Source organism: Equus asinus, chromosome 5 (assembly GCF_041296235.1).
Source record: "Equus asinus isolate D_3611 breed Donkey chromosome 5, EquAss-T2T_v2, whole genome shotgun sequence".
NCBI lineage: Eukaryota > Metazoa > Chordata > Mammalia > Perissodactyla > Equidae > Equus > Equus asinus.
Window position 1 is genome coordinate 74,895,818 of NC_091794.1, and position 26,986 is coordinate 74,922,803.

Sequence of the window (26,986 nt, forward strand, 5' to 3'; positions counted from 1 at the left end):
TGGCAAGCAAAGGGAACAGCATATAAGAAGACATGGAGGCAAGAGGAAAGCATGGCATACTGGGCACTAAAGGTGATCAGCCTGGCTGAAGCCTAGGCTGAGGGGAGTGGTGGCAAGCGTGGAGGCTACAGAGGTAGGCAGGGCAGCATGGTCATGTTGGGTAGTCAGACTTTATTAATTTGTCAGTGGAAAACTTTGAGGAGAGAAGCAGCATGGCAGACTTGCATTTTTGAAATTTCAGTATGATTGCAGGGTGGAGAATGGGTCAAGGAAAGTGAAACTAAAGGCAGAGAGACCAACTCATAGCTGTGCAATCATGGATAAATTCCTTTACGTTTCTGAACCTCAGTTTCTTATCTGTAAAATAGAATTATGAAACATACATCACAATATTGTGGGGCTTAAGTTAGTCAATATAAACAAAATACGTGGCCCAGGTAAGTGCTTATCTATGCCCACTTCCCATCCTGCCCCAGGGCTTAGCACAGAGCTGTGTATACAATAGGTGCTAAGCAACGTACATCTATGACTGATTGAGTAACTGCTGTCCTCAGGAAGCATCAACAGGAGGAGCCCAGTGATACTTCAGATAAGGAGTAGACGGCTACTGCCCAGCGTCCTGAACACCTACATCCATGCTCTTGGAAGGAAACATATCCACGAAGGACAACAAATGCCCCCACAATACCCCAAATAAAGCAAAACAAAAACAAAACACACAAAAAATACTTGAATATAGTAATTTCATAGTATTCCATTTAGTGAAAGCACATAGTTTACTTAAGTATAGGACATTTAGGCTGTTGTTATTTTGTTATAAACGACATTACAATAAACATCTTCCTGAATATAGTTTTTCCCTTCATTTGGATTAGATGATTTCTCTGGGATGAATACCCAAGAGTGGAGTTTCCTTTTGACCAGATGAGGCCAGCCAACATGGCTTCCTTTCCTCAAGGCCTCATGGGAGATCCTGGTTGGCTTTCTCTGAAAGTGAGGAGAATACCTCTTCCCAAGGAGGAGACCCTTCGACTATTCTCGTCTTTACAGAATCTTGGAAGTGAGAAATCTAAGGGTATCATGGGAAAAAGGCCCACCTCCTGTACAAGGGGCCAGTCAGTGCCCTTCATCTCCTGCAGAGCTCCTCATGCTCCATGAGAAGTGACATCACCAATCCTTAGAAGGAGATTAAAGGAGTGGGGAGGAGCTCAGAGCATCCTTAAATCCTCATGAGCCTATCCTAACACTATGTAGATGTGTATTTCCAAATTTCACTGGGATCCATCTTTGACAAGAAATTTTTAAAAGGGCCTTGTTACTTAGGGAAAGCATTTCATTTGGAGTTAAATTGGGTCCAAGTGGTTATTTTCAGTGCCACTAAAGATAGTGAACTGAGAACAAGAGAGGTGGTTATCCTCTGAGAGTTTAAAATGCAAACAGAGCTAAAACCTTAATGCTGGACAGATAAGTGTGAAAAACCAGCTCTCACTGTAGGAAATGCAATCAATGAACGAGATAATGAAAAAGAATTCACACCCACCGAATTATCTTAAAAAAAAAAGACAATTAAAATAACAGTCAGATACCATATGATAACTATTACATTAACAAAAAATATTTTAAAAGTTATAATCCCCCATGCTGGCAAGACTACAGTCAAATCTTTATCTCACACACTATTCATAGGACTGTAAATTGGAATGATCCTACTGGAAAGAAATTTGGCAGTATGTATCAGGAGTAAGAAAAAGGTACATACTTTCTGACCCAGTAACTCCACTCTTGGGTATTCATCCCAGAGAAATCATCTAATCCGAATGAAGGGAAAAACTGTATTCAGGAGGATGTTTATTGTAATGTCGTTTATAATGACAAAATAACAACAGCGTAAATGTTCTATATTTAAGTAAACTATGCGCTTTCACTAAATGGAACACTATGAAGTTATTAAAATAATGTTTACAATGACTGTGTAAGACTACTGGAAAACTTCTTATGATATAATGTAACCCAAAAATAACAGAATACAGAAAGTAGCAAAATCATATTTATGCCATGACTAATTTTTGTTTTTTATATATAATTAGTACCCATGGATTATAGGCACAAATACTTACACAAGGGCTAGAAAACAGCATGGAAAAAATGGAAATGGCTGTTGAGGTGTTGAGATTTTTGTGTGCATTTTTCTCTTTATTTTGATATCATTAATATTATTATTTAATGATATTATATATTATGGAAAGGGTATTTTTAAGAACATGGGCTTCATAGTAAGAAACTCCATTTCAATCTTAGCTCCATCACTTACTAGTTATGTGACTTCAGGCAATTTACTTAACCTCTTTGAGCATAAGTTTCCTCATCTCTTAAATGGGGCTTAAATATCTGCATTATGAGAGTGTTGTGAGGCTAAAATAAGTAAACATAAAGAAAGCACTTGTTACACAGTAGATGTTCAATTAAAGGTTTTTACTTTCTTTTTTTTTTCCTGAGGAAGATTTGCCCTGACCTAACATCCACTGCCAATCCTCCTCTATTTTTTTTTGTGTGGGACACTTCCACAGAATGGCTAGTGAGTGGAGTAACTCTGTGCTTGGGATTCAAACCCACAAACCCGGGCCACTGAAGCAGAGCACACTGAACTTTAACCACTCAGCCACAGGGCCAGGCCCATAAAAGTTTTTACTTATTAATTAACTCTTTTCTAGAAAGGAATTATCAGTTTACAAAGGTACACACATATACACGTATATATCAAAAATGTCGAAATAAATTAAAACTAGGTTAGGAAAATTAGGCAAGAGAAAATAAGGGCAGTTCAATAAATGTTAATTCCCCTTACTTTCTGAATTCCTGTCTATTAAAAGTGTAATGAGATTTAAGAATATTCTGGCTGTGTTGTTCAGAAATCAGAGATGAACAATGCTTGTTTTTCAAAAGCAACAGAAAGAAAAGAGAGGAAAAGAAAAGAAAGATAGAAAGAGACGTCTTCACCCTACTCTTCTCCCCAACACATACCCCCTTCATCAGACTTCAAGCTGTGCCCCTGGAGTTCCAAGAAAATCACATTCTGGGCTTTTTTTGTGGTAAACATATTTGCTTTCCCCACGTAACAAAAGATATCATTTTGCTTTTAATTATGGGTTGTTATTATGCATTGCTTTTATTTGGCTAAGATGTTTGTTTCAGGAAAATTAATTTAGACAGTTCCATTTTTCAAGCAACAATACCTTCTGTCCCAGGCTTACAAAGAACAATTAGATCTGGATTCTTTCCTCACAATCAAGCTGGCAATTTCTTGTGGAAAGTCGTGGTCAATCAGCATGGAATGGAGCTTCCATGAAAGCCAGTCAAATGCAGAAAATAGACTTTTACGGCCTGGCACTTTTACTTCCCGCAGTATATATAACTCTGACATCGTGCAGTGGCACTACTCTGGCTGGGCAGGAACGCAGATTAATGTTGCCTCACTCTCAGTGCCAGAGTTTTATTCTGAATGTCATGATATTTTTCACAGGAACTCCACAGTTTCGTGCAATTCAGCAAACATGACTGGGGGCCTGCTCTGTGCCAAGTACAATGGTAGAAGCTGGAGATGCTGATCTGAATCACAAGGCGTCCTTGCCCACCAGATGACTCAGGCAGATAATTGCAACCCGCGGTGATGATGTCTGTGGCCAGGAGCCTCAAGGAGGCCCCTAACCCAGACTGAGAGAGCAGAGGCTTCCAGGAGGTGATGATCTAAGAGATGAGTCAGTTAAAGAGAAAGAGGGGAGGAGTTTCCAAGCATGGAGTCCTGGAATTAAAAATAAAAGTCTTGGGGCCAGCCTGGTGGCACAGTGGTTAAGTTCGCATGCTCCCCTTGGGCGGCCCAGGGTTCGCCAGTTTGAATCCCAGGTGCGGACCTATGCACCACTTGTCAAGCCATGCTGTGGTAGGTATCCCGCATATAAAGTAGAGGAAGATGGGCATGGGTGTTAGCTCAGGGCCAGTCTTCCTCAGCAAAAAAGAGGAAGATGGGCGGCAGATGTTAGCTCAGGGCTAATCTTCCTCAAAAAATAAATAAATAAGTAAATAAATAAGTAGAAATAAAAGCCTTACCAGACTATGTGCTGTTCACCCAGTGGTTATGCGTCAAGCACTAGGCTAAATGCTTTACCAGGAGGTGGGTTGCTAAACCCATTTCAAAGTATTTACCTGACTTGCCCATGGTCTCTTATGCAGTATGTGGTAGAGACAGGCTCAGAGAAGGTAAATTATTGGCTTGGGCAGCAAGTAAGTAGCAAAGCTGGAGCCAGAACACACAGCTTCTGGGTTCCAAGTGTTTCTGATCCATTGTTTCATTCAGTCCTGACCACGGTTCTGTGCAGAGCTACTGTGAATTCCTTTGCACACTTGCTGAATGTGAAGGAGAATGGAAAGAAAAAAGACTTTATTGAACAATTACTTGAGTATGATAGGATCCTTTCAGAAGTCACAGCCTCCAAACTCCCACCTGCATAGAGGACAGTAAGGCTGATACTCTCAAAAAATCTGAAGCTTGGGGCCTGCCCTGTGGCACAGTGGTTGAGTTCCCACGCTCTGCTTTGGTGACCAGGGGTTTGCCGGTTCAGATCCCGAGCATGGACCTACGCACCACTGTCAAGCCATGCTGTGGCAGGCGTCCCACATATAAAGTGGAGGAACACGGGCACTGATGTTAGCTCAGGGCCAGTCTTCCTCAGCAAATAGAGGAGGATTGGTGGCAGATGTTAGCTCAGGGCTAATTTCCTCAAAAAAAAAAAAAGAAACTGAATCTTAATGTTTTTATTGAGTTTTGTGTATTATCTTTAAAAAAGATGTGGCTTTTATGTTATATCCCATAATATAGTGTTTGTTGTAATATAAAAATTCGAAGTGGAATTATATTTCTATTTAAAAATTCTTTTTATCCCCATTTTAGAGATGCTGAAATGAAAGGTTAAGTAATTTGTGCAAGGGCTATACCACTCGTGAGTGTACAAGCTAAGATTTGAGCACATTGTCTATCCTTTAGTCTCATCCATGGGACAGACCTGTGGCTTCTTATTCTGGCAAGTGCTCTTGCAACAACTGCATTTCACCTATCTCTGGTCCATAAGCCTCATTCAAAGGCAGCGTGGGAGTCAGGTCTGATGGTTCCAAATACTGCTCTGCTGGTATGTCACTGCATGACCTGGCCATATCCTGTCACCCATTAGACCTCAAAATACCCTTTCTAAGGACCCCAAGAAGAGATTTCCCTCAGACCCCAGGTGGGGAAAGGTGGAGATTCTGTAATGCAACTGTTTTATTTGGGGTTTTTATTTGTTTGTTTCTGTTTATCCCTTAGGACACTCGGTATCTTGTAACTGAGTTTTCCACTGTGCCTAGGTTGGTAAAAAGCTGAGAGCCAAATTTGCACCCCACCTCTAGCAAGTAAACAGGTATCTCAGGATGTGAATTGTGAGTTGTACCTTGCACCTAGTATTTCTCCTATCCTTAGTTTTCTTTTTCTCCATGTCTTTAGTTACATGTTTTTAATTTTATTGCATTATCTCATTGTAAGCATCTTCAAGTTCTTTTTTGGAATTAGTGTTACATATTAAATAACCAAATACATAAAGTGACCAAAATATAGTGCTTCAGGGAGATGCCCTGATAATTCTAAGAACCGAATGTCAAGCATAAACAGGCTCATTCACTGCCAGAGACAGAGGGTAGTCAGGGCCTCATGGCCAATCCAGGTTTCTGTCCTTCTAATCTTTCTTAAATTTGGCTCCACTTTCTCAGTGAAAAGTAAAATAGTTCCTGTCTTTAGGGCCCTTTCAATTACCACCTCTTGAAAGAAATCCTCTTGATAATGCCTCAACTAAAACCAGTTGAGTCAAATAAATAACATCATATTGGAACTCAGAACAAATTTCTAACTAAATTCCTCCCCGGCCTCCGCTCACCCACTCCACTCGCTTGCTTTCCTTAACAGATTTTTCTAGTTATCTACGCTTTTTTAGGCATGGATGGGATATAGACATAAATCCCTTCTTTTCACTCTACTGAAGGAGGCATACAAGCAAAGAGCACAGAACAGTGCAGCAGGTGACTTTTAGCAGCTCGCCTCCCCACTGTGGACTCAGTTTACTTTTCTCTGAAACAAAGTAGTTGGACTAGTTGATCTCCAGAGCCCCTTGCTTGACATCCCAGGAGGCTGTCATGGGGTGGCCTCACTCATGCTGGATCTCAGTGACCCTAAGAATGAAGACTAATCACAACTTTAAAGCATAAATTGAAGGCCTAAAGGACATATCTTATAAACTCTAAAGTATGGTTCTACAGAAGTTAAGACTTACCCAAAACATTTACAAAAAAAGGGATTTTATAATCATAACTTTGGTAATAAGCCAAAACACCACATCTACAACAAACTTCCTGAGGCCCTCTTAGGGATCAGGTACAGGGAGAATACATACACAGATATGAAAAATATTCAGCTCTGACCTTGGAGGAGAAGGCAGGGGTGTAGGAGATGGAGAAGGGAGAGGTAGAGGTGGGGAGAAAAAAAAGACTGATACGTAAACACCTAACTATAACGTGGGACACCATTAAATCAATGCTTAGATGCTATGGCGACCAGGGTGCACTGGGGGGCGTCTGTCAGCCATGTGTGCGTCTTCTCCAGCCTTGAGCTGCATCATCACGTTAGATGCCATGTCTGATCTTGCAGGTATCCTCATGGCTTCATATCACTGGAACGGACAGTGGGAAAGAAACAATCTGTCCTGGCATGGAGTCTTCTGACTCATGACTTGAACAGCCTTCCTCCAGCTGTTTCTTGATGCATGGGTCTTTTCTCCAGAGCTAGGGAAAGTGAAGTCCTCCAGCACACCCCCTGTCTGACTGCTTGGGGTTGTAGGATGGGACGTGTGTCATTTCTCTCCAGCAAGAGTGAGAGCTTCAGCTATTTATCCAGCCCTCTTTAAAAACCTGATCCAGCCTTCCATCCTCAATCTTTTAACACATATTTAGACAGAGCCCACTCTGCCAGGAGAGCTAAACCCTGTCCTTCCTGTCACGGAGCTTAGACTATAATGGGAATGACATTAATCAAATATAAACACAGGTAAATATAGAATTTCAAACTGTGAATACTAAGAAGGAAAAGTATGAAAGATCACACTGAAGTTGTAGCTTCTACCACTCCCTGTGTGCAGAGGCTGTTCCGGTGGTACAGCATCACCCACCATGCCTCATACTGCTCCTCTGCCTAGAAACATGGGAATCAGCCAAGATTTTTCCTCATTTCTCACAACTAACTGCTCTCACATCTAACTGAGCGTAGGCTTCAGAGGCAAACAGTAAAGGTTTGAATCTAGGTTTTTCTGCTTAGCAGCAGTGACCTTGGGCAAGTAACATAACCCTTAACCCTCAGGTTCTTCGTTTGTGAAACGGGGGTAAGGTGCCTGCCTCCAGAGGTCGTGAGGATTGCCACATAGTCAGTGCTCAGCAAACAGCGGCTGCTACAGCAGTGCTGCTATTCGTCCTGCTTCCAAAATGTCTCTGCCATTTCATGTGCTCCTCTCCATTTCCACTTGCCCTGCTTTTGTGCAGGCTGCCAGAGGCTGGGCTAAAAAGCTCCTTTAAGCTGCCCTGGGGATGAAAGCCACTTGCGTGCCTGGCTTTTCCAATAACAGGAAGCTACAGGAGCAGAAACTACTTGGTGAAATATATTGAAACAATATCACATGTGCAGTCCCAGCTATTGTCTGCTACCCGACTCTGCTTCCTGCTGAATTTAACCTCCAGTCGTGGGATTCTATTTCAGCCTTGAGTGATGTTCACTCTCTCCCTGAATAAAAGGCTAATGCATTTTTTATTATCCTGATGAGAATAGATGCCCAAAAGGGAGGTTGAGCCTCAGCCACTGCTCAGATTCCCCTAGAAGGCGGCAGGCTTGGGAGATTCTTGGGGGTAGCATCCAGGTGTCAGCCAGTGGGCCAAGTGAGGCTTGAGGGATACCTTGAACTCTGGTGGCAGTACCTCTCCACATATTTTTCTTCAGAGCACATACCATAGTTGAAATTAATTCATATTGTATGGTTATTTGCTTAACACGTCTGTCTTCCCCACTTCACTATTCACCTGCAGCTAGCTCTTTGAGGAGAGGGGCCATGTCTTTCTCCCTCTATGCTCAGCAACATCCCTGGTAGAGAGTAGATGCTCCATTGATATTTGTTGAAGTAACAAATAAATAAGAGTCAGAGAGTGAAGGCACAGTGCCGTCTGGGAAAGCCGTGTTGTGTATCAGTTGTTTATCACAAGGAGAAATGGAAAGAGACACAGCAAGGGCAGGAGCTAGGGTCGGGGAGCAGGTCAGGTGGTGCACACAGAATGGTCAGGCAAATATGAGGCCAGCATCCCACTCTGTGGGGTGTGAGCATGAGCTCAGTGCCTTAAGGCAGTGTTTTCCAAACTTTCATAATCCCTGCTCCCTCCCCTCTCAGAGGTGACTGCCTGTCCCTACTCCTCCTGCCAGGGGAGAGCCAGTCCTCTACATATGTCCCTGACCAACACAGTTAGGCCCACCTTCTTTTCTGAAGTTTGGTTCTGAAAATAATAGGTAATTTTTTATTTGTTTTCCAAATATAAGGTTGTATTATAAAGTAAAAACTGCTTTTTCCAAGTAGCACATAAAACTGATGGAGATTTTTCACACCTTTCTTGAATGTCAAGCTAAGAAATCTAGTCATTATCAAAATGCAATGGGGATCATTAAGTTATCCTAAGAAAGGAGCAAGTTTAATTTTAGAACAATCAATCCTACAGCCAGTGGGGTAGCTAGACCTGAGGAAGATCACAAGTAGTGAGTTTGGAGAGAGGCCAGCAACACAGGAAATATTTCTCGGGAGCAGATTATGCTTAGGGGGCAGGGCAGGGAGGGAGCCTGAGTTCCCTAGATGCCTAGAAAATGAGCATACCTGGGGGAGGGGAGGGACTGAGCAGGGAAAGGGGTTCCTGGGAAAGGAGGGGCCTGAGCCCTGAAGCCAAATGTGTGCCTATGCCCATGTGACCCCTGTTTCCAGAGGATGTTGATCCCTAGGTGATCCCCATGATGGCTGGCTTCTGAAGTGACAGGAGAATGCACAAGGATTACTGGTGCTCTTGTTTAAATCATCTCGTCTTGCCGTGAAAGACTGACTTTTCCCCAAATAGCTATCTTGCACGAAATGCACAAAGCAAAACAGAACACATAATCAGCGACTATTCTCTTCTACCACGCAGAACCCCACACATCAGATCAGCCCCTAAGCTCCCAGAACACCACGTCCCTTTCTCATTCTGAGAAGTAATTGGGATGCAGTTCGTGACCAAAATGAAAAGTCCATTTTTAACCATAGCCTCATAATTACCCATCCAGATGAAGAAGGCCAAATTCTCTGTGGCCCAATTCCCAGGTCCCCAAGGCAGAGACAGAAAGGATTTTGTGAAAAATTATGGGGGCAGTGTGTGTGTGTGTGTGTATGTGTGTGTGTGTGTGTGTGTGTGTGTGTGTGTGTGTTGGGAAAGAGTAGGATAAAACTAAAGACATCTCCTGATGACCAGTTCAGTAGGGCCCTGTCTAGTTGTCATCTTGTTAAGAGGAGATTGGCAGATCTTCACTGAGCGTCATCCGTTTGTCAGGCACTGGGCTAGCCCTGGGAGGAGAAAAGCAATGATGACGCAAGTCCTGCCCTCAAGGAGCTCACACAACCAGTGGAGAGGATGGAGGAGTAAACAGGCCAGGGAAATGCAATGTGATGGTGCTGTGATGGGGAAGATCAGGGGCGTAAAGACAAGATTCAGGGAAATATGGATAACTCTTGGAGCGAGGATGCTGGTGGACAATTCCTTAAGCATCTGCCATAGATGCTCTGGCCATCCCTAGCTGACACCAAATTCAGAGATTGACCCTGTTGACTTTGGAATTCCCATCCCCTATGGTCTTTATGAAGTCATGACTCAGCATTCACCACGTGGTGGTTAAGCATAGATGTAGGTTTCCTCTAAATGTCTATGGGGTACCACTTTTATCAGGGAAGGCTGAATTCAGGGCTCTTACACAGCCAGGAGTCCACACATCAACTCCTAATTGACCCAATGCTGGCCTACCCACACTCCTCCGAGAGTCCATGGAATACCATACAGGCACACTTGGACACATTTCCCTCTGTCTGGGTATGGAATTCCTTTACCTGAAGAGGAACATTCTCCCTAACTCTGCAAAACACACACACACACACACACAACCGCTACCACATATGTGAAGGCCCTGCCTTCCTTAGACTGTAGCTTGTGGTCAGCTAGTGGTTCAACTACTCACCCCTCAGCCAGCAGGCCCTGTCAGCCTACCGGACCTGCTGCCTGGCTTGCTCAACTCATTTCCTCCGGCTGACACTGTGTATTCTGCCATCCAGGCAGTTAGATCATATATCATCTCCATATAAAAGGCACTCATCTCTCTCAGTTGGTAACTAATTATAATAACTTGGTAATTCTTTATGTCCAACATGCCCCCCTCTATATAAAACTTACTGTACATTATCGGTCAAATTCCACAAATAATGTGCCCTATGTTTACAAATGCCATACAGTTTCTGTTGGAATCCCAAATGATTAGACTAGCTAGACTAGTTAGTAATGAAAACTTTCCGTTTCATTTCATTCTTGTTATTTTTGAAGGACTTTGAGGGAATCATTGGGATATTCCAGTTTTTTAGGTACAAATTGTTGCACAGTGATTCTTGAGCGCTTTGTTTTTATTTGCATGTAGAACGTGCAGATTTTGCAATCGTATCTTAAGAGCTACAGGTTAAAACCATAGCCTACACTTATCTGCTGGGGCCACTAGGTGGTGCACACATATGTCGGTGAACTGTAGGTTAAATGGGCTTGTCACCAAGTTAGATTTAACTCAGCATCACAGGAGTGGCACAGACAATAGGAGCTGTAGGAGTCGAGGAGAGACACTGAGCCTGTGGGTGGGAGTAAAAGAAGGAAGGTCTCCCAGATGAGGTGGGTAGACAGTCTTACTGGCTGCAGAGATGGTGGGAGCAAAATCATAAAGGCAAGAAACCCCAAATATGCGGCAGAGGAAAAGTCCTAGGGAGGAAGGGACAGGCTTACTTCCAACGCTGTTTAATGAATACCTTCCTAACAGGGAATAACAGAGTAGTTAAATCACTTGAACTAGATGACATCAAACATTCCTTCCAGGCCTTTGTGCTGGTCACTGGAAATATAGGGATGAAATGATATAGTCTTGTCCTTGAGTAAGGACTTTGTGAGAAACAGAGAAGGAAACAGACAATTAGACAGAGCATGATAGGGCCAGCCCAGTGGCCGAGTGGTTAAGTTCGCGCACTCTGCTTCGGCAGCCCAGGGTTTTGCCGGTTCGGATCCTAGGCACGGACATGGCACTGCTCATCAGGCCATGTTGAGGCAGCGTCCCATATAGCACTGCCAGAAGGGCCTACAACTAGAATATACTATATGTGCTGGGGAGGCTTTGGGGAGAAGAGGGGGGAAAAAAATAAGATTGGCAACAGTTGTTAGCTCAGGTGCAAATCTTTAAAAAAAAAAAAAAGAGCATGAAACAAAAGGTAGTTTTTACTCATCCTGCTCTAAGGAAGGGAGAGAAGGGGGTTAGATTTGGGAGTGGGCGTGCAGAGAAGCCCTCATGGAGGTCTGGACAAGTGACGAGAGAGGACAGCATGAGCAAAGGCATGGGGGTTTGACAAAGGCATAGGGGTTTGAAAGGATAATGTGGATTCCAGGAATGGTTCGGGTGAGTTTAGCAAATGTTTACTGAGGGCTGCTCTATGCCACGGACTGAATAATAGACCCTTAAGATGCTCTTAAGAGGCTCCTTAACTAGTGAGGAAGACACACATGCACTGAAAATTGCAATGTGAGAGAAGAGCTTAAAATTTGGTCCCTTTTAAATTCTGACTCTGTCCTTTGAGTCCCCAGTGTCCCGGCTATAGGGTTTCTCTGAGAACTCTTTCACCAGAAGAGGGCGCCCACAAGCACAGTACCTGGCTGCATTTGACTCACCGTCACTGAAGGTACTTCAGTCCCACTCATTTTAGAGGTGTGAAGTTTGAGGCCAGGGCCATACGGTAAGTTATCCAAAGTCACACAGAGGAGCCAGGACACAGCCCAGGTCTGTCTGACTCCTGTTAGGTTCTCCTCCCTTCTTTCCCTACTGGACCCTGGACACAGAATTACCCTTTAGAGTTAGCTCTTAATGAGGAAATAGACACTTTTCAGATAAATAGACCTCCTTTACCAACTACAGTTATCACAAAGTCAAGCCCATGGAAAAATAGAAGGACGCATCGTATTCTTTCCTCTTGCATGAGGGAAGTGCCAAGCCACACAGGTGGGCCTTGGCAAAGGCAGCTTGAGCCAGTTGCACGACTGGCCTGGTTCTGTGTTTGGGAAGGAAGGCAATCTGGCTCCAGCATTCCTTCTAGCCCGCGTGTGTGGGTGTGTGTTTCATTTCAGCAGCGAGGATGTGCGTTCATAATGTAGGTCAGTGACATCTTGGAATTGCATTGTTTTCTTGAAAATGACAACTGGAATGAGTTATGAGCTGGCAGGAAAACAGGGATGTGTGAGTGAGAAGGCTCTGAAAGGATACAGTTTGGTTTTAGGCCCATGAGAAGTCATTGAAGCAAGGGGTAAGAGAGATCTTAAAGAGGTTTTGACCGGGGATAGTTCAAAGTTAAATGGAGGAGGAGAGAGACCACAAGGCCAAGGAGATCTGACACCAGGTCTTACGAGGAAAAGGCAAAGGAACTGGGAATATTTACCCAAGAGAGAAGAAGACACAGATCTGCAGATCTGCAAACTTGTCGTGGTCTGAGGCAGCTAGAAACAGTGATGCTGTCACAAGGAAGTGGCTTTTAACCTTGCTCAAAGTAGAGCTATCCACTGATAAGAAGTAGTGAGCTCACCCTCAAGAGGAGGGATAAAACGGAAGCAGTTCATCCAACTGCCGGGGGTGTTGCAGAGGGGTTCCTGTCCTGGTGGCAGGTCAGCCTCATTGACCTTTGAGCTCTAGGTATCCATAATTCTATGAAAAGGGAAGAGGCAGTTTTTATAAACCAAGAGTCACATGGTCTAGCAGTAACAAAACATCAATACAAAAAAAATAGCTCTTTTTATTGAGCACCTATTAAGTATGTATCATGCTAAGCGATTTATGTGCATTGTATTTTGGGCTTTCAAGCCGGGATTAGAACTGACTGAATTCTAATCCTGGCCCTGCCATTTAGCGAAGATGTGGTCTTGGGCAGATAATTTCTCCTCTTTGAATCTCATGTCCCACCCTTATACATTACCAACCCTATAGGATTGCTGAGAGTATGAAAAGAAATGGCACATCAAAGCACCTGGTACTGCATCTGGCCTATAGTTAGTACTCAAAAAATGTTGCTGCCTTCCCCTTTCTGCTTTAGCAGAATTTCAGGGAGCCATTCTTGGAGAGAGGCAAGATAAAGAGGGAAATGCAAGTGAAATGAATCCACTAGATGAAATACCAGGTAATCAAAAGATCCTGCAATGTGTATCCTGGAGCAGTGGTTCTCAAAATGGAGTTTGTTTGAACTCCCTTTAAGAAAAAAATTATAGATTTCCAGTACTGTTTATAGAAAATCAAGTGTAGGAAATAGAAAGAGATGGACTGGGGCTTAAGGAATCCTGACTCTTAAGTCTTCAAGAGAGTTGTTCACCACTACCCGCCTCCCCAACGCCCCACCCCCCACCGTCGCCTCCAGTACCGACTTCTCCACCTCCAGGTTCCCACGACGTCCAATGTAGGACAGAGCTTTCTCATAAATATGCTGTGACAGGGGGCAAGCCTCCTGAGATATTGATCACCTCAGCCCTTGGGGTAGCCAAGGCAAGTTGCCTCCAGACACAAGCAGCCTCATCTATATGGCCTAGTATACCCGAGAAATATTATTTTCCATGAATGTTGTGTAATACAAAGAGATGAGGATTCAGTTAAGAGAAGGAATGTTTTGATCATCAGTAGTTGAAACTGACATAGCATTGTTGAGCAGATTCAAGAAATTTACCAGCCCAGGAGTATCTTGGTTAGAAAGGAGTTTCAGGAGGGTAACAGTGACTTAAGGACCCAAAGCAAAGAGGTTGCCAGGATATCACTTACCCAGTGCAGCCAGTATGAGCAAAGAGAAATTTAAGGCCATCTGGTACAAAGGAATGAGCCCATGGCTGGGAGTCTGGAAAGGGACTTTCTTTGTGGCTGTAGGTAAGCCACATTCCTCTCAGGGCCTCATTTTCTCTAAGTATAATATAGGTTTGACTGGAAGACCTCTCAGCTCTAACCATCCAAGACAAAGAGGCCCTCCATGTCCCTTTGTCTCTAGGGTGCTAGGCCTGTCTGCAGAATTGTGGGGGAGCACCACCTTTTCCACATGGTACCCTGCTCTGTGTGACTGAGCATTCCCTTTGCACATCCACCCTGACCAGCTAAGCACCAGGTTGGCTCTGGCTCAAATCAGTGCTCTCACAATGTGTTTTCTTTTGCAGCAACAGCGGCAGCTTGACCTCCTGACAATAACCAGCCCTGGTGAGTAGGTGCTGCTGTTCTGTTTTGGCTTTTCCCTTGTGTCCTAGAGCAATGCCTGGTTTCCTGCCCGCCTCCTTTGACTCCCTGAATGGACAGCACAACTTCCACCCATCATGAACAACCCTTCCCTCCCATCCTCTGCCCTGCAGGCAGTTTCTTTTCTCCCTCCCAGCTCTGTGCCGCCTCCTCTTGACTCTGCAGATAGCGGGGCCGATGCTCTGATGTTGCTGTGTATTCTGGGGCCGAGTTCTCCCCAATCACTCCGTGGACTCATATGTCAAGGGAGTGTTCTGGTCTCTTGAGAAATAAGTTTTAAAATCATGGGGAATGGGGAAGCTGCCTGGTGAGTGGCATGGAATGAAGGGTGATGATGGTTCATGAGGAAGGGCCAGTCTGGGGAAATGACCAGATTTGGTCTTCCATGCTGAGGGTCAGGATGACTCTTGTCACCTTTATGGGAAGGACAAGTCCCCCAACAAAGCTGTGGCCCTGGGATTAAAAGGTCCTTCTGTCTCCTAGGCTTGGCATCTAGCCTAGCAGGAAGTTGAGAAGTTTAGTTTTACCAGAAAGGCATTTTATTTTGGTTTGGGAACTTGAGGCAAAACTGGCCAACAAGAGAAGCTGCTCTCTCTTGGAATCCAAGGGGGTGATGATGCCAGCAGGGTAGTGAGCACTCAAGAGTGGGTGTGGAGCTTCATCCATTGGTGATATTCATCTTTATCCATTGGTGATATTCAAAATATTTAACAGCCCTGGTGACGCCCTGCTGTTAGGCGTTAACACGTTGGTTACTGGACTGTGGGGAGATGGGGTCCTGGGGAGGGGCTTGGTGTGGCAGAGGGGTCACATGGCAGGGTTGAGGGGCTCTAGGAGTGGCTAACTACCAATAAAAAAGGAGGTATTTCAATATTTTAGTGACCAATTTGGCTGTGCCATGTCATCTCTGCCTTCCATCAAGCCTGTCGTGCTGTATCTGGGGGCCGGTTGGCTCACATACAAGGAGATTGAGAAATTGTCCTCTGCAGGCACTATCCTAGCGCAAAGACTTGTCTTCAGTCCATGTAACTGAGATATAAGACAGTGACTGCAAGTGGAAGTTGGATCCACCCAGTTCTGGTGACCTAACTGTATTTCCACCTGATAGAGCTTGGGACTTTAGAAGACGAAGATGAACTAGTTTGAAAATGTTTAATCTATTCCATAGAATGAACTATGTTTAACATATCTGATTGATATATATAGAAATTCCAAATCATGGGCTAATGTAAGTAAAGTGGCTCAGTTGTGTGACCTACCAATCCCTCCCCACGAAGGTGTTGGTGAAGGGTTGCTCTTCTTTGTGATTGTGTCCTGTTCTACTCCACGTGTGCTGACCCAGATAGCCTGCTTTCACATCCTAGTCTCATGTGGTCACACCCTGATAGGATTCCAACATACGAAGTGGAGAGAGTTCTTGATCTGACTTCAGTTGCTTTAGAAGGAAACTTTCAGACTCTGTTAACTGCAGTTCTTTTGTGCCAGCTCTTTCTGTTCCTAATTGCTACTGCACAAAGTCAAATAGAGTAGTTGTGACCCTCAGTGCACTCCTTTTGCCCAACTGTGGAATTGAAAAATGTTAAGTGCAGGTGTATAATTTTCCCTGCTTTTACATGAGAGAAGAGTACCTTCTGGGCCAAAGCTTCCCAAAAGTTGGTTGTGGCACACTGGGTACTGCAAGTAGGCTACACTTATGTGATTTTGTGAGATAGACACTGTGAGATGTTGACACACTCAGCTCTCAGAGGGACAGGTAGGACCTGGGGCAGCTGGAGCCCCCAGGGTGGTAGCCTCTTCTCCAGTGTGTCAGACAAATGTTATCCATGACTTGCAAAGGTTAGGAAGCACCATTAGACCATTGTTATCTGGACAACTGTATTCCATGTCCAGGTACTTTCCCCGATTGTTATTAGCTGTCTTTCACTGCAAGCTGCAGCACTACCAGTGGGCTTACTACCTCTCTAGGGCTACCGGTGGGAGGTGCTACCTTGTTGGGGCTCCTGAGGCTGTTGAGACCATCCTCAACACAGAACTACAGTCTGATGCTGCCATTCCTCATAGACTAGGAGCCTTCAGAAATGCTGGCTGAGAATTTGGAAGCCTTAACAATCTGTGTTATCTTCTTTAAACTCTTAATTTATTTATTATTAATAATTTTGTGTATACAGAAAAGAGTAGAATATAATGAACATTTACTGTCCCCCCTCCGCACCAAACACTTTGGCTTTATCATGTCATATCTATGCCACAGAGTCCCCTATCTAAAAATATATAGATTTAGTTGAGACTTTTCTGTACTCCTACCTGATTGTATCTTTCCCCTTTAGCCTATAGGTAACCACTGTAATAATTTCAACATTTTTCCATATATGTGTATCCAAAAATATAACTGGTATAACTGGTGTTGTTTGACAAAGTCCTATAAATGATGTCACACTATAAATGTCATTCTGTGACTTTTCTTCTACTCATTATTATATTGTAGAGATTCATCTATGTAGTTACATGTAGCTCTGGTGCATTCCTTTTAACTGCTGTGTGGTATTCCGCATATGATTACATCACAATTTCTTTATACGTTCTATTGATCATAATTTAGGTTATTGCCAGTTTTTTTTCAACTGTAAACAATGCTAAAAAGAGCATTTTTTAATGTGTCTCCCTGTCATAAGTATGAGAATTTCTCTGGGGCATATAGCTAGGAGAGGAATTGCTCATTATATGCATCTTCAAATTTACCACATAATGGCTAATTGTTTTCTAAAATAGTTGAACAAATGTACTCTTCCTACAGCAAAGTATAAGAGTTTACATTTCCCTGAATCCTCAACAACTGGAATTGTCAGACTTAGGACTTTTTACCAGTCATCACGATAAGCATGAAATGGCGCCCCATTGTTTTTGTAATATGTGTTACCCTGATTACTGGTGGAATCGATTATCTTTTTGTATGTTTATTGACCACTTTGGCTTCTGCTTTTGTGAATTGACTTTTCATAACCTTTGTCCATTTTTACTGGGTTGTTTCTTTTTATTGATTTGTAGTTCTTTATTAGTCTGAATATCAATACTCTGTCACTATATGTGCATTGCAGATATCTTCTCCCAGACGATGGCTGTGTTTTTTGATTTATAGAAGGTTTTTTCTTTTAATGTAATTGAATTTATTAATCTTCTTGCTTTATGAGCTTTGCTTTTGTGATTTATTTAAGAAACCCTCCTCTATCTGGATATTATATTCTCCTGTGTTCTAAAAATTGTCAAGTTTTATGTCACACATGGGTCTTTATCTCATTTAGAACTGATCGTTGTGTATGATATGAGTTAGGGGTTTAATTTTTTTGTCTACATATGGATAACCCATTATCTCAGTACCGTACAACAACTAGTCCATCCTTTCTCCCCCTTATTAGCAATTACATGTCTGTCATCTATCAATTTTCCTATACAGAATCTGCTTCTGAGCTCTCTGTGCTATTCCATTGGTCTTCCATCTTACTTTACAGTGACTCTACTCTGTTTTAGTTATAATAGATCTTAATTTTAATGCTGTCTTTATAATTGGTAGGGAGCTATCCTTCTCCCTTTCCCATTTATGGTCATCTTTTGAAAGCATAATCTTTTTTTAAAAATAGAATCTAATAATCTCTGTATTGCGACAGGTGAATTTAATCTATTTATATTTATTATAAGTACTAATATATTTGGACATATTTCTACCACCATATTTGTGCTTTCTGTTTACTATTCATTTCCCCTTTTTTTCTTTTGCCCTGCCTTTTTGAGGATTATATTTTGTATATTACCTGCTTTTTTACCCATCTGCAGATTTAGATGCTGTAGATTTTATTTCTCACCTTTAACTGGTTACCCTTTGGATATATACTTGACTATACATTTTCTTACAAAGTCTACAGTTATTCAAAATTTCTGTCATCCTTTCAGCCACAAAAAGAGCCTTAGCATGCTATAACTGCCTATTGAACACTGCCCTGTGAACACCTAGTTATTATTTAGACTTTTAAATTAAACTTTTGCCAAAAAGAAAAACAGTGATGATGATTTTGATGATGATGATGATGATGATGATGATGATGATGATGATGATGATTAGGGGCTAATTGATTTTCCTGCACAGCTTTTGAATTTTTGTCTTATCCTGTTTATCGTATCCCAGGATTTTCATATGTTACCTTACTAAAGTGAATCCTTGAATAGCTATTTTAGTGAGAGCCCATGGGCAACCCTCTTAATCTGTATATGCCCTTATTTTGACTTCTCTCTGGAATGATAGCTTGGGTAGGTATAAATTCTAGTTTGAAGAAGACTTTGCTGTGTACTTTTAGAATTGTTTTCACTGTTTTCTGACATCCATAGTTGCTGATGCGAATCTGCAATTATTTAATTGTTTTCGGTAACTTAACTTGGGTAAGTTTCAAGACTGTTTTTTAATATTAACATTCTTCTTTTACACTTTGACATGTCTAGGTGTGAATTTATTTCTCTTTACCCTTCTTGGTGCACTGAGAATCTATGGTACTTTCCACCTGAGAATCTATGACTTTCTTTAATTCTGAGAAATTATTGGCAAATTATCTTTCTTATATTGCTTTTCCTCCACTCCTTTGACTCTCTTCTTTAAAAATTTCTGTTAGACGAATTTTGGATTCTCTCAAGTGGCCTTCCGTGGTTCTTAACTGATTTTCATAATTTTTATTATTTTATCTTACTGCACTGATTCTGAGTTCCCCGCAAGTAGCTTGCATTCATAAATTCATTTTTTGACCATGTCTAGTCTAGAATTTTTTCTGTCATTTCCAATATTTCAACGACTATATATTTTTAATTTCTGAGATTTCTAATTTTGTTCTTATCCACCTGTTCTTGTTTTATTTCTGCCTATTCTGTTTCATAATTTCTTATTCTGTTTTAATGTCTTCATTTGTTTCTTTGAACATCCTCAATATGCTTATTTTAAAATCTTTGTTCTATAAAATAAGTTTCATCTGGAGTGAATTCAAGTTATAATTGTTGATTTTGTTTAGTATCATTTTTGGTATTCAATTTCTTTATGCAATTTGAAATTTTAATTGGTAAGATCACTTTGAGGAGGAAGTTTTCTGTTATTCTCTCCCCTCATCCCTGACCCCCCAAACTCCCACTATGCTCACATCTCTCTATACTGTGGTTTTTACAGTTGACTCTACCCACATCTTCAGTTCAGTACCTGGTAAATATTGGGGATATGGCGGATCCAATGACAAAAAGTCAGCAGGATAGCTTGGCATTGCTTCTGATTCCTACAGCTATATTCCTCACGTCTCTAGGCCTGCAACTCACAGGAGCCCAGAAAGTGCTGCAGCAGCATTTTTTTTCCTAGGTTCCTTTCATGACAGGGGGGTCCCACTCTAAGTCCTTGCTCTAAACAGAAGATCTTGTCTCTGATCCTCATCTCCTATAGAGCTCTTTTTTTCTTTTTCTTTTTCTTTTTTTTTTTTGGTGAGGAAGATTCTCTCTGAGCTAACATCTGTTGCCAATCTGCCCCTTCTTTTTGCTTGAGAAAGATTAGCCCTGAGCTAACATCTGTGCCAGTCTTCTTCTATTTTGTATGTGGGTTGCCACTACAGCATAGCTTGACAAGTGGTGTAGGTCTGCACCCAGGATCCAAACCCGTAAACCTGGGCCACCAAAGTGGAGCACACTGGACTTAACCACTATGCCATGGGGCAAGCCCCTCCTATAGTGCCCTTTTAATCCCTGTTATACCACAGGAGGCAGACTTTCAGCTGCTACTATCTGCTTCTATATCCAGATCTCAGCAAGGAAGCAGCCTCAGGACCGCTTGCCCTTTTGCATTTCTATACATTTCAGCTTCATGAAAATATTTCCCTCACAATGGAGCCCAATTATATATTTTCATTTCTTTTTGCATATATTATCCAATATTACTATTTGATAGGAATGAAGGGGCTTATTGAAGCATGAACTTATTTAGTCATTTGACCCACAAGTCCAACTATAGTTTCTTCTTTTCTTTTTGGAAAGTTTGTTCTCCTATAACCTCTGTGATAGAAGGGAGGCAGTATGAGAAAATATTTTTCTCCTATCCAAGTAAATCCTATACCATGAGACTAAAAAGACTGTTACTTTTTGTACATGGATATGCAAATATATATGTAATTTAAAAAAAAAATTAGAATGATACTGTATACACTGTTTTTATTTGAATACAGTGTGAACATTTTATTTGAATATAGTATGGACATTAATAACATCTCAATGTTATTAAATATGTTCTAAGAGGAAATTTTATATACCTGAAGAGCATTCTATTTTATTTTTAACTCCCCTATTATTATGTATTAAATTGTCCCCAATTATTTAATTATAAATAACACCACAATGAATGTTCTTGTATAAGTATTTTTGTGTGCATCTTTATTAGGAAAAATTTGTGGAACGAGAATTACTGAGGACAGGTATTCATAGTTCACTAGTCATGACAGGCTAGGTTACACTGAAGTGACAATGACATCAAAATTGCAGAGGCCTAAAAAGCAAAAGTTTAGGGGCTGATTCAGTAGCGTAGTGGTTAAGTTTGTGCTCTCCACGTCACAGGTTTGGATCCCAAGCACAGACCTAGCTCTGCTCGTCAAGCCACACTGTGGGGGCATCCCACGTAAAATAGAGGAAGTTTGGCACAGATGTTAGCTCAGTGACAATCTTCCTCAAGCAAAAAGAGGAAGATTGGCAACAGGTGTTAGCTCAGGGCCAATCTTCCTCACGCACACAAAAAAGGGTTATTTTTCACTTTTGGTACATGTCCTTCATGGAGTGGAGTCAGCTCTGCTCTACATCATCTTTACTCTGGCACCCAGGCTGACAAGTATCCTCTGTTTGGAACATTGCTGGGTGTCTTAGTTTGGGTTCCCTAAGAAGACCTTGAGATAAATATTTTAGTGCAAATGGTTTATTTGGGAGGTGATTCCAGAGACTTTGGGAGAAGTGATACAGTAAAGGGAAGAAAGGAAAGAAAGTCTCATTATCAAGCAAGCTACCACTGAGGCCAATTGGGACTTAAACCTACTAGGGAACCCTGGGAGTCAGTGTGGAAAGTAAGCCTCAGAATCATCCCTCTGAGGGGCGTGGGAGTAGGGCTCGGGGTGTTACTTCCAATCTGCTCAGTGTATGGACATAGCAGATTCCAGTGACCAGAGGAAGCCCTCAGGAGAGATTTGCAGGTGTCGGCAATTGGAAGTCATTCAACATGTAGAGAAACAATAAGTGCCAGGAGAATACGTGAGAGTGCAGGAAGATACTGACAGCAGCTGCCATAAGGATCATCACGGCAAAGGAAAAAGGGACAGGTGGTGAGCCATATCCCTGCTCTTAAACAATTTTAGAAGGGGTCACTTCTGCCCACATTTCCTTGGTCACAGCAAGTCATATGGCCACTCCTAAATTCAATAGAGACATAGAATCTTCCCACAGGGAAGGGCCCTGCTTTGAGGAGAACTAGTATATGTGGCAATGATCAATATACTTTATCACACTTCTAGGAAGATTTTTATATTCCCACCATCAAGTTAAAAGTGATGGTCATAAGGGAAAAGGGGGGTGGGGGGAGGGCACAAAGGGGGAAGAGGTGTACCCACAACATGACTAACAATAATGTACAACTGAAATCTCACAAGGTTGTAATCTATCATAACATTAATTTAAAAAAAAAACTGGAATAAAAATAACAAAAAAACAAAAAAAAGTGATGGTCATAGCTTTTGTTAAATAACAGCTTTATTGAGATATAATTCACGTCATAAAATTCATCCTTTAAAGAGCACCATTTAGTGGTTTTCAGTACATTCACAGAGTTGTCCAACCATCACCACTAATTCCACAACATTATCATCTCCCCACAAAGAAACTCTATAGCCATTAGCAGTCACTCCCCATTTCTGCCTTTTTCCAGGCCCAGGCAACCACTAATCTACTTTCTGTGTGTATGGATTTGCCTATTCTGGGCATTTCATATAAATGGAATTATATGATATGTGGCCTTTTGTGACTAGCATTTTTTACTTAACATAATGTTTTCAAGGCTCATCCATACTGTGGCATATATCAGTACCCCATTTCTTTTTATTGTCAAATAATCTTCTACTGTATGGATATATCACAATTTGTTTATCCATTCATCTATTGATGGAAATTTTTGGTTGTTTACATTTTTTGGCTATTGTGAATAATGCTGCTACGGACATTTGTGTACAGGGTTTGCTGTGGACATATGTTTTTAATTCTCTTGGATGTAAACCTAGAAATGGAATTGCTGGGTCATATGGTAATGTAATGTTAGGCTAAACATTTTGAGAAACTACCAAACTGTTTTCCAAAGTAGCTATACGATTTTATGTTCTCATCAGCAATGTAGGGCCCTTCCATTTCCCCCACCTCCTCTCTAACACTTGATATTAGCTGACTTTTGATTATAGCCATCTTAGTGGGGGTAAAGTCCTATCTCATAGTAGTTTTGATTTGTATTTCCCTAATGACTAATAATGTTGAACATATTTTCATGTACTTATTGGCCATTTGTATATCATCTTTGGAGAAATGTTTAGTCAAATTATTTTCCCTTACCCATTTTTAATTAAATTATATTTGTCTTTTTATTGTTGAGTTATAAGAGTTTTTAAATATGTATTCTGGTTACGAAATCTTTTATCAGATATATGATTTACAAATATTTTTCCCCATTCTTTGGGTTGTCTTTTCACTTGCTTGATGTCCTTTGAAGCAGAAAAGGTTTTAATTTTGATCAAGTTTAATTTATCTATTTTTCCTTTTGTTGCTTTTACTTTTGGTATCATATCTAAGAAAATGTTGCCTGACCCAAGGTCACAAAGATGTGCTCCCATGAGTTAATTTTTTTTATATGATGTGGAATAGGAGTCCAACTTACCTTTTTTGCATGTGGCTGTCCAGTTTTCCTAGCACCATTTGTTGAAAAGACTGCTCTTTCCCATTGATTTATCTTGGTACCCTTGTCAAATGGTCATAACCTTTTGATGGTATAGACTACAAGGCCAGCATTTAGGAAGTATCCAAATACTGGTACTCTGTGCCAGAGCTCTGTTAGACACTTTCTATATATTTTTCACATAACCCTACTCACTACCCCATAAGACAGAATCATCTTTCCTGGTTTGCAGATGAGCAACCACGATGCCGCATGATTAGGAGAATTGCCCACGTGAATACAGTTAATAAGTGATGGTGTCAGGATTCAGATCCAGATCTATCTGATTCTAAATCCTTTGCCTTTTGCAGATTTACATATATATATATCACTTCATTTGTGATATTGGCCCACGGAGTCTTCTTTCCCAGACAGAATTCAAGCTGACCCACTTGGCTGGGGATAAGGAAAGCCTGGAATGGCAGGGACATCATAGTCCCTGGGGCTTTTGTATTAACTAGGTTGTGTCCTGAAGAGACAATTGATTTCCTAAGATATCATACAAACCTCAGAAAAAAATCCCACCTAGATTTGTTCCTGATTACAAATATTCACAGAGTTTCTTATCCTCTCTCAACCTTATTAAAACAATACCTATGTTAAATTGTGATAGACTGAGCCTGCTGGCCACTACATGACAACTTTGGACTTTGTCTCCAATTAAAGTCCCCCATGATGTAAACTCAGCCCCTCTGGAGTCTAAAAGAACAAGAGAGGCCAACCTAGCCATTGTTACCTGCCTCTTGGCCATTTTTAGAGCCAACACAGCCTGTGAAGCCGGTTCAGAGTGGCCAGCACCAGGAATAAAGCCAAGCCAGAGGACTCCTGCCCTCACAGCCAGAAAGTTAGCAGCACAGTGGACGTGCACAGGGAAGTTGGTTCAAAAACTGCATACACATCATTAAAACAACTTTAAAGAGATCTTTAGAGAAGAAAAATAAATCACTCCTAGTCCCACAGCCTTAGCACAATACAAAACCTAATTCTATTTATACATTTTCCCTTTTAGTTCATGTCTATATTCAGAAACATATTTACATAATTGCAATCACAGTAAGTTTTTATATACATCTTTTTTCACTTAACGTTATTTCATAAACAATCTTCACGTTGCTATGTAGTTTACATACTTACCATCTTTTTATAATAACTTTCTCTATTAAAAAAATTGCACATGCCCATGGTGCAAATTTTGAGAAACACAGAAGTTATAAAGATGAAAATATTAGTTATCACCCAGAGGCAATCACTGTTTAATATTTTAACACATTTACTTCTTTGCCTTTTTTTCTATGCATGTATAATTTTGTTTTACATAGTTGAGATCATATAGAATATAGGATTTTATCTTGATTTTTCACTTAATATTACAGCAAAAATATTTTCCCATGCCACTAGTGTTGGATATTTAACTTGATTCTAGTTTCTCAATCTTATGAATAATTTATCAACCTTTGTGTGTATATTTTGGTCTACATTTTAGGTTATTGTCTTACATTATTAGGGATGGAATTACTAGATCCATGAGAATTTTATGAGCATTTTAAAGGCATACTTATTTTTAAAAGTTCTAGTAGCTTCCATCTTTTATATGTCAACTGGTTTACAAAAATACATGCCCTACTGTTGTGCATTTGTTTCATTTCCAGATGTTTTTCTCTTATAAATAACTCTATCATAAAATTACCTGTGAAAAAAGCATTTTACTTCTTTTGCATAAGTTCTTTATACTGGATATTTTAGAAGTGAAATTACTGGGCCAAAGAGCATTGATATATTTAAGGAATTATTGAGTCTTATTGCCAACTCATTTCCAGAAAGGTTGTATCAATTTACATTCCCACCTCCATCCCCCAACCTCCTTCTCTCATGTCAACAATGAAAAACAACAGCATTGGGTATTACTCATAAGATGTATTAAATCTAAGTAAACAAATTCCAGAATCTGAGAAACATATAAAGGCAGAGAGAAACATGTTTGTTCTCATGGTCCCCAGGAGACAAATTGAGTAGTATGTTCCTAGGATATTTGTCCTGGGAAATCTATATAGGATGCCACAGCCCAGTACTCAGATAAGGAGGTTAATGGGAAGGGTCAAGGGTCCCATTTTGGAACATCTGGATGGGTGGGCTGAGCTCTTAGAAGGGGAATCGGATGTGTGGCACCCAAAAGCACCACAGCTGATCAGCACGAAGGAGGTCAGGTCAGGAAAGAGCTGGCAAGACCTTGGCCATCAGACTGAATGTAGGCCCCAGGCCTAGAGGAACTGGAATTCAAGGCAGGAAAGGTAAAATTAAGGCACAGGAACTATATAAGTAGGAGTCTTTAATCACAACCTAAATTAGCTTAAGCAAAAATAGGCAATTCATTGGTTAATGTGCATAGATAATCCAGAAATAAATTTGCCTTTCTGTGTATCTTGATATAGGGCTCAGAGGGCCCAGTCTATTTTTCTCCTTCTCTTAACTCAACTTGCTCAGTGTTAACTCTATTTCTAGCCACATGTGGTCTCAAGATGGCAGGATTTACATTCTCCCAAATTCTAGTCCAGTAGGAAAAAGAGAGAGACTTTCACCGAGCAGTCCTGGCAGAATCTCTATTGCTTCTTGTTCTGTGATTGGGTCATTATGAGCTCATTTTGAACATGTATTTTTGTCCAGGGAAATCTACTGTGCTAACTGGTTGAGAGTTGAGTTGTAAACATTATCCATGAAACTGGGGAATAAATTGGGACCTGACATTACCTGGAAATGACCCAAGATCACATGAATTTTTGCAGTGACTAGCTCTGTGACCCAGCTAAACCAACTGTGAGGATGATAAGGTCTGAGAGCAGAGCAAACATTGATCTGTTCTGCAGCAGCCCTTCTATCCAAAAGGCTGGGCCCAGCAGGAACTCCAGGGATAGAATCTCTGGGCAAGACTCATCATCGGGTGGGGGCTATATCGTGGACCCAAAAAGGGTCTTCCTGGTTAAAGCTAGACCCACACCAGTGGCCAAGGCCACAGACAACAGGATCTATACTTAACAGATATGGAGCAGGATGCCAGCCTTAGCTGGGAGTCAACAGCGTGTAGTGAAAGTTTGGGAACCAGGTACACCTGGCTTCCAATCTTGATTCTGCCACTTCTTGGCTCCATGTCCTTAGGAAAATTGTTGAACTGCTTTGCGGCTTAGTTTTCCATCAACTGTGGATGGTGGCACCTACTTTATAAGGATGAAATGAAGATTAAGTGAGGTAATCATGGCAATAAAGCCCCTAGTGTATTATTAATATTAGCATGAACATGCCAT

The 26,986-nt window shown here is 41.3% G+C and overlaps 1 protein-coding gene across 4 annotated transcripts in view; it reads left to right on the forward strand.

Moving 5' to 3' along the window:
- Window positions 1-26,986, forward strand: part of AGBL4 (AGBL carboxypeptidase 4) — a 1,219,476-nt gene that overhangs the window by 878,528 nt on the left and 313,962 nt on the right. For all 4 annotated transcript variants that reach the window (XM_044770751.2, XM_044770749.2, XM_070509980.1 and 1 more), the window contains one exon: window positions 14,596-14,635. In XM_044770751.2, coding sequence (XP_044626686.1) covers window positions 14,596-14,635 — 40 coding nt within the window. The remainder of the gene's footprint in view (window positions 1-14,595; window positions 14,636-26,986) is intronic.